This window comes from Ostrinia nubilalis, chromosome 25 (assembly GCF_963855985.1).
Source record: "Ostrinia nubilalis chromosome 25, ilOstNubi1.1, whole genome shotgun sequence".
Lineage (NCBI taxonomy): Eukaryota > Metazoa > Arthropoda > Insecta > Lepidoptera > Crambidae > Ostrinia > Ostrinia nubilalis.
Genome location: NC_087112.1, coordinates 1,352,658 through 1,361,754, shown reverse-complemented (window position 1 = coordinate 1,361,754; position 9,097 = coordinate 1,352,658). Strand labels below are relative to the sequence as shown.

The 9,097-nt window shown below is 37.3% G+C and overlaps 1 protein-coding gene across 1 annotated transcript; it reads left to right on the top strand.

Moving 5' to 3' along the window:
- Window positions 1–5,461: 5,461 nt before the first annotated feature.
- On the top strand, window positions 5,462–7,554 carry LOC135084311 (U3 small nucleolar ribonucleoprotein protein MPP10-like). Its single transcript, XM_063979113.1, has one exon. The coding sequence runs from the start codon at window positions 5,597–5,599 to the stop codon at window positions 7,349–7,351; it is 1,755 nt and encodes a 584-aa protein (XP_063835183.1). The 5' UTR covers window positions 5,462–5,596; the 3' UTR covers window positions 7,352–7,554.
- Window positions 7,555–9,097: the final 1,543 nt, after the last annotated feature.

Genomic DNA, 9,097 nt, shown 5'->3' with positions numbered 1-9,097 from the left:
ACTGCTCCTATTTGTGAATCGTAAAAATTTCTTAACTCACTAAATATAATAAATGTCTTTTTTTGTGAAAAGTCCTTTGAATACGTAGAATTTGCACTGTTTTCTGTATCACAAAACCACTATCCGACGCCATTTTTCTTGTTTTGATTAGCAGCGCCTCGCGTGGTGAGAAAAAGAACTAAATACTTCAATTTGCCGCGGAATTTTGTAAACAGCGATTGAATTGGCTATCAAATGTTTTGGCATATTATAAAGTGCCAAGGCAATTTACATTTTGCCTTCGGCATTTCATAGAACAGCGAGCGTTTGTGAATTGACGACGCCGTTTGTAAAATGCGGAATCATACAATTTGCCTGCGACAGACATACATGGTCGAGTGATGTTCATGTAATCCGATTACAACAATCGGATACGATGATTTTACGAGGACAGTAGTAGGAACACGGTAGAGAGAAGAAATTATTTACGGATTGAGAATTGTAATTAACAGCAACGAGTAACAAATATGTAATTAATTAGAATAAAGTAGTAGTAGAAGAATTATAAAACAAGTTAGATCAGTGATCGCGGAAGACAGAATGCACTGTATAAAACGTCGAAATATACAAATCAAGAAGTTAGGTCAGTGATCACATCATCACAGTATACACTATTACTAGTCTATGTATACGACGGCCGAGATTTTGTCGTTTAGAAATATCTTCAAAAGTAGGTACCTGACTTAGCTTTATGAAAGAAAACGTATTGGCAAAACTACGCATTTTTACATTTATTAAAAATAAAAAGCTTGAGTAAAAGTCTTTATTTTATGAAACTATGTCATTTACTTACTAGGATATTTAAAAGTATGGAATTAAGTATGAATTACTAGTAGTACTATTTAACATAATGGAATAACGATCATTAATTTCATAAACATTAGGCACAACAAAAATAATAACATTATTTGCAAATTAATAATGTAGAATTGTAGAATAACGTGTACCGCTACAAAATTATTTTAATCCACAGTCAGACTAGCTATAAATTTAACAAAATATCAGTTTTATCGGAATTAATTAATTTTCGAATCGAGTCACACGATATCATTCGATGACTTTGCGAATGCAGTACGATGATACGATTACTTTCACGTTGCGGCAATCACTAAAATTCGCTAAAATGACACTAATGACGTTTAAAAAGTGGCACGCTCGGCTTCACAGATAAGGATAGATGCAGCATGTGTCAAAAATTGTATGAATATGTATTTTTAAACGTCATTAGTGTCATTTTAGCGAATTTTAGTGATTGCCGCAACGTGAAAGTAATCGTATCATCGTACTGCATTCGCAAAGTCATCGAATGATATCGTGTGACTCGATTCGAAAATTAATTAATTCCGATAAAACTGATATTTTGTTAAATTTATAGCTAGTCTTTTTTTTTTTTTTTTTTTTTTTTTTTTTTTTTTTTTTTTCAAAAAAGGCGACAAAACCTTGTTGAAAAATTATAGACCCATCTCACTTCTGAGCCATGTCTACAAGCTGTTTTCGAGAGTCATTACGAATCGTCTCGCTCGCAGGCTCGACGACTTCCAGCCTCCCGAACAAGCCGGTTTCCGAAAAGGCTTTAGTACAATAGACCACATACATACGCTACGGCAGATTATACAGAAGACCGAGGAGTATAATCAGCCACTTTGTCTGGCGTTTGTGGACTATGAAAAAGCCTTCGACTCGATCGAGACCTGGGCAGTGCTACAGTCTCTCCAACGGTGCCAAATTGACTATAGATACATCGAAGCGCTGAAGGGCTTGTACGAAAACGCCACAATGTCGGTCCGCCTCCAGGATCAGAACTCGAAACCTATTCAGTTGCAGCGAGGGGTGAGACAGGGAGATGTCATATCTCCGAAACTGTTCACCACCGCCCTGGAAGATGTTTTCAAGCTTCTGGACTGGAGTGGATTCGGCATAAATATCAACGGCGAGTATATCACCCACCTTCGTTTCGCGGACGATATCGTAGTCATGGCTGAGACCGTGGAGGACCTAAACACAATGCTCGATGGCCTCAGTAGAGCCTCTCAACAAGTGGGTCTTAAAATGAACATGGACAAGACAAAAATTATGTCAAATGCCCGTGTTGTACCCACTCCTCTGAAGGTTGGAGACACTACACTCGAAGTTGTTGACAATTATGTATACCTGGGACAAACAGTCCAGTTAGGTAGGTCCAACTTCGAGAAAGAGGTTAATCGTCGAATCCAACTCGGCTGGGCAGCGTTCGGGAAGCTTCGCGAAATTCTCACGTCCGAAATACCGCAGTGTCTCAAGTCAAAAGTATTTGACCAGTGTGTGTTGCCAGTGATGGTGTATGGCTCTGAGACGTGGTCGCTTACTATGGGCCTCATAAGAAGGCTCAAGGTCACCCAAAGAGCGATGGAGCGTGCTATGCTCGGAGTTTCCCTGCGTGATCGAATCAGAAATGAGGAGATCCGTAGGAGAACCAGAGTGACTGACATAGCCCGCAGAATCGCTAAAATCAAGTGGCAGTGGGCGGGGCACATAGCTCGAAGAGCTGATGGCCGCTGGGGCAGAAAAGTTCTTGAGTGGCGACCACGAGCTGGAAGACGTAGCGTGGGCAGGCCTCCCACTAGGTGGACCGACGATCTGGTGAAGGTCGCGGGAAGTACCTGGATGCAAGCGGCGCAGGACCGGTCTTTGTGGAAATCCTTGGGGGAGGCCTTTGTCCAGCAGTGGACGTCTTTCGGCTGAAACGATAGCTAGTCTGACTGTGGATTAAAATAATTTTGTAGCGGTACCTACACGTTATTCTACAATTCTACATTATTAATTTGCAAATAATGTTATTATTTTTGTTGTGCCTAATGTTTATGAAATTAATGATCGTTATTCCATTATGTTAAATAGTACTACTAGTAATTCATACTTAATTCCATACTTTTAAATATCCTAGTAAGTAAATGACATAGTTTCATAAAATAAAGACTTTTACTCAAGCTTTTTATTTTTAATAAATGTAAAAATGCGTAGTTTTGCCAATACGTTTTCTTTCATAAAGCTAAGTCAGGTACCTACTTTTGAAGATATTTCTAAACGACAAAATCTCGGCCGTCGTATACATAGACTAGTAATAGTGTATACTGTGATGATGTGATCACTGACCTAACTTCTTGATTTGTATATTTCGACGTTTTATACAGTGCATTCTGTCTTCCGCGATCACTGATCTAACTTGTTTTATAATTCTTCTACTACTACTTTATTCTAATTAATTACATATTTGTTACTCGTTGCTGTTAATTACAATTCTCAATCCGTAAATAATTTCTTCTCTCTACCGTGTTCCTACTACTGTCCTCGTAAAATCATCGTATCCGATTGTTGTAATCGGATTACATGAACATCACTCGACCATGTATGTCTGTCGCAGGCAAATTGTATGATTCCGCATTTTACAAACGGCGTCGTCAATTCACAAACGCTCGCTGTTCTATGAAATGCCGAAGGCAAAATGTAAATTGCCTTGGCACTTTATAATATGCCAAAACATTTGATAGCCAATTCAATCGCTGTTTACAAAATTCCGCGGCAAATTGAAGTATTTAGTTCTTTTTCTCACCACGCGAGGCGCTGCTAATCAAAACAAGAAAAATGGCGTCGGATAGTGGTTTTGTGATACAGAAAACAGTGCAAATTCTACGTATTCAAAGGACTTTTCACAAAAAAAGACATTTATTATATTTAGTGAGTTAAGAAATTTTTACGATTCACAAATAGGAGCAGTGAAAAAGCTATGGAAAAATAAAATAGTTTTTGAGGTTATCCGGCACGTAAAACACGCTAAGGTGACAATGGAATCTGGTGCTCGGAGGTCTGCTGCGGAATATATTGGTATAAAAAATATTGTGTTATGTCTTCTAGACTTCTTCTTGGTATAATTAAAATGTAAGACTTATCTAAAGAACTGACTATCGAAACTTATTTAATGTCATATTTTTATGTACCTACCTATAGGTACGTCAATAGTTTAAATTAGTCTAGTGTTGTTTTTGTTACGAAAATATTTTAATTACTTTAGGAGTAGCAAGTATTTTAGGTTTGTCTTACTTAAATAGATACCTACCTGATTTCTGAAATTATGTCTGATTTGTCCAACATGTGTTTTATGATGGTCACCCTATTGCAACAATCATAGTCGAAATTTTATCAATTGAACGAGTTGCCAATTTGCCTTCGGCATTTCATAGAACAGCGAGCGTTTGTAAATTGACGACGCCGTTTGTAAAATGCGGAATCATACAATTTGCCTGCGACATTAGCAACTTGCTGTATCTGTCGCAGGCAAATTGTATGATTCCGCATTTTACAAACGGCGTCGTCAGTTCACAAACGCTCGCTGTTCTATGAAATGCCGAAGGCAAAATGTAAATTGCCTTGGCACTTTATAATATGCCACAAAATTTGATAGCCAATTCAATCGCCGTTTACAAAATGCCGCGGCAAGTTGAAGTATTTAGTTCTTTTTCTTACCACGCGAGGCGCTGCTTATCAAAACAAGAAAAATGGCGTCGAGTAGTGGTATTGTGATACAGAAAACGTACGTATTCAAAGGACTTTTCCCAAAAAACTATTGTTTTAAAGACATGTAGTATTATAGTGCATTGAGGAAATTTAACGATTCATAAATAGGAGCAGTGAAAAAGCCGTGAACAAATGAAAAAGTTTTTGAGGTTATCCCGCACGTAAAAAACGCTAAAGTGACAATGGAATCTGGTGCTCGGAGGACTTCTGCGGAATATTATTGGCATAAAAAATATAGTGTTATGGCTTCTTCCAGGTATAATTAAAATGTTTTTTTTTTATGCATATCAACCACAGTCATCTGGTGTTAAGTGGGATACAGTCTAGGACTTAATTAAAGAACTGATTATCGTAACTTATTTTGTGTCATAGTTTTATGTACCTACCTATCCGTTTGTCTTTAATCGAAAGTACCATATTATTCATAAAAGTATGTATTATTGATACTTAGGTACGTCGCGTCATCAGTTTAAATTAGTTTAGTGTTGTTTTTGTTACGAAAATATTTTAATTCTGTCCTATTTGAATAAATAGATTCCTGGTTTTTGAAACAAAGTCTGATTTGTCCGACATGTGTTTTATGATGGTCACCCTATTGCAACAATCATAGTCGAAATTATCAATTGAACGAGTCGCCAATTTGCCTTCGGCATTTCATAGAACAGCGAGCGTTTGTAAACTGACGACGCCGTTTGTAAAATGCGGAATCATACAATTTGCCTGCGACATATCTACTCTAATCCTTAACTGTGGAATGAATGGAGCGGAGAATGAATGAATGACATTGTCTATGATCAGTGTTATTTTAACGTTTTATCCATTTATCGCTCAATTACTGATTCAGTCATTCATTCGTTCGTTCCTGTCATCACTGTCAAAAGCACATGTCAAAATGTCAAAAAACATAACCTCGTGTGATTTTTGTTGTGTTGGAGAATTTTGATTATTTTCTCATGAAGATTGCATTGAAAACATTCGAAACTTGTTCCGGTGTATAAATCTCATCATGACTTGTCCTGAAATTGAAGATATTATCCAAAAGTTTAATTCCTTCACCGAAAAACCGGTGAATTTCCTTACGGTACAAAGTGGTATTAAAGATGATGTGAAAAACTTGGTAAAATCTCTTTACGATTACACTAAAAGTGAAGAACCGAATAATAAAAAGAAGAAGAAGACTGCTCTACGTAAGCTCATCGTGCAGGACTTCGATGAAGAGCAAATATGGCAGCAAATCGAACTTCAGAATACTGAATGTTGGGACCAACTTGTATGGGATGTAGCGAACTGTGTATCTGCGAAAAAGGACCTTGTGTGGCCTGTGGAGACCGGTAAGAAGCCTAAGCCGCCTAAAAATGTGCCTATAGAGGATGAAGAAGATTGCGCGCCATCTGATGAACAGGATGATGGTATATCTGAAGCCGAAGGTGAAGATGATATGTCTGAGGCAGAAGGTGATGATGATGAGTCAGAAAAGCCGTCCAAAAAGTCTAAAATCAATAAAAACTCCAATGAAACCTCAAGGAAAAAGTTCAAGCCATCGATTGTCGATGACAAGTTTTTCAAACTGCAAGAAATGGAGAAATTTTTGCTGGATGAAGAGAAAAAGGAAGGCAAAAAGGGGGGCAAAGATGAATCAGATAGTGAAGAGGAATTACCTTTATTTGAGGATATTGATGATGAGGGATCCGGGGAAGAGGATATGATGTACACAGACTTCTTTGGGGAGCAAGAGGGTGATCAAGATAATTTCGATGAAGAATATCAGGATGAAGATGATGTTGAAGATGATTTGGAAATGGAACAGGAACAATTGGAACAAAGGAGTGCAGAAAAAAAAGAAAAATCAAAAAAGAAAGACAAAAGAGTCACTTTTGCTGATGAGTCTTCAGATGATGACTCTGATGATAGCACACAAAATGATCAGATTGTTAAGAATTTACAACCAAACAAAGATGAGAAGAAATCTGACTTTGAATTACGTCAGCAGCGATTACAACAAACAATAACTAGGCTTGAAGAAAAAAATCTAAAAGAAGCTCCATGGCAGTTGAAAGGCGAAGTTGATGCTACGAAACGTCCACAAAACTCTCTATTACAAGAAGTGGTAGATTTTGATCTGACTAGCAGACCAGCCCCAATCATTACGGAGCAAACTACCATCACATTGGAAGACATTATCAAACGCAGAGTCAAGGACAAAGCGTGGGACGACGTTGTCAGAAAAGAGAAGCCTGTTGATGACCAATTATCTTTCCGGAAGAAGGAAATCATCGACCAATCTAAGAGCAAACAAAGCTTGGCCCAAGTGTATGAAGCTGAGTATTTAAAACAAAAGCAAGCATTATCTGGAGATGTAGAAGATGAAAAAGAACCAGAACTTTATACGGAGATTAGAGAGTCTATGGACAAGGTGTTCGCTCAGCTCGATGCATTATGCAACTACCATTACACTCCGAAAGCACCACAGGCTGAAGTCAAAATTGTTAACAACACACCAGCTATCTCTATGGAGGAGGTTGCTCCGATCGCTACAAGCGATGCCAACTTACTAGCACCAGAAGAAGTCAAGAAGAAGCGTAGAGGAGATCTTATGAGCAAGGCGGAAAGAACACAGACAGACAAGAACAGGGAAAGAAGGAAAAAGAAGAAGCTGCAACGTAAGAATAACGTGGCACGCTCGGCTTCACAGATAAGGATAGATGCAGCATGTGTCAAAAATTGTATGAAGCCGAGCGTGCCACTTTTTAAACGTCATTAGTGTCATTTTAGCGAATTTTAGTGATTGCCGCAACGTAAAAGTAATCGTATCATCGTACTGCATTTGCAAAGTCATCGAATGATATCGTGTGACTCGATTCGAAAATTAATTAATTTCGATAAAACTGATAATTTGTTAAATACAAAACCAAAAACATCTTTATTTACCTTTTTAAAATAAATTAATTCTTACAAATCGTCAAATCTCGTTATTTTTTTTACCCTACCAGCGTTTCAAGACATAAATTTGTCAAGTGCATGAATACATGCATCAGTGTGTGTCTTATTGTTATGAGTAAGTACGGTTCCTTGGGATCGGTATGAGTGCACCACATACAGGGACCATGGTTTTAACTCTTAAGAGTACATCGCAGGATATGTATTAAAAACAATGCTACTTTATACTTCTTCTACTGCTACTTTGTTCTAATTAATTATTTGTTACTTGTGCTTGTTTTACAATTCTCAATCCGTAAATAATTTCTTCTTTCTACCGTGTTCGTACTACTGTTCTCGTAAAATCATCGTAACCGATTGTTGTAATCGGATTACATGAACATCACTCGACCATGTATGTCCATTTGGACATATCGGAATGGCACGCTTTGACGATCAACTTGCTGTATCTACTCTAATCCATATCTGTGCTCGGCTTCATACAAAGGAGTTGTCCCAATTTCGGCCCAGAGGTTGTACGCCATATCAAAAATCAAGAAAAATCTACTGATTAAGGGAAAAATATAAATAACTATATCTAGCCTATAATTTAGCCGCTCAAAATCAAAAACTATTCATGAATTATCATTCTCAAATGCATACACAAGATGGCGTATGGCGTCAGTTAAAAAAAAAGATGAACCATAGACTAACTAAACGTCAGTCGCTGTCAGATTTCATCTGTCACTCTCCACCAAGATACGACTTAATGTCAAAAGTGACAGATGTCATCAAAATGACACAAACACCATCAAAAATAGCAATACTCAACCACAAAAACCATCATGGTGGACCACCATGATGGTTTTTGTGGTTGAGTATTGCTATTTTCTTAACAATCTTTTGTTTTAAGCGAATAAACTAAGCCATTTAAAAGAAATTGAATAATAAGAAACTGTTGTACATTTAAAAGCCCTTCTTTTTGGTAGGTGTACAGGTTGTGGCCCTAGGCTCCATACATTTTGGGACAACTCCTTTGACGCATCCTTATCTGTGATTCATTCTTTAGCGTGACATTTCGCACACCTAGATCTAAACTGAGACAACTCAAAAAAGGGCATTTTTCAGGAGGCGAAAAAAACGTATTACTACATTTTTTCTTAGGGAAGTTATGAAACTCAGTTTTAATTTGGATTATTGATAGGCTGTGAAATGACCCTGTGTATAAACTGGGTCAAAAAATCTATCCTTTTTACCTTTAATCGCAGTTTTTTTAGTTGTTACATTTTAGGGGAATGACTTTGTATAAATAATAAAGTACATTTACACTTGAATCAGTTTTGTTTGGACATTTTGAGATTTGAGTCCTCCTTTTCCACTCTTAAAATGTTTATATCGTGCCATTTAACTTGATTCCGATTTTCGTCTACAACCAAATTAGTTGCCCACATTTTTTGCAAGATTTTAGTGTCATAAAACTTTTCAAATGTCATCTCTTCCACGTTCTTTGGTCCTCTGTATTTCAAAATTTTAAGATGTGGCTGAGTCCTCTTCCTGCACTATTAAAGTGTTTTCATTGAATGTTTCGATA

What these genes read in the sequence shown, in the direction of transcription:
- LOC135084311 (XM_063979113.1), top strand. Translation starts at nt 5,597, where the DNA reads ATGACTTGTCCTGAAATTGAAGATATTATCCAAAAGTTTAATTCCTTC.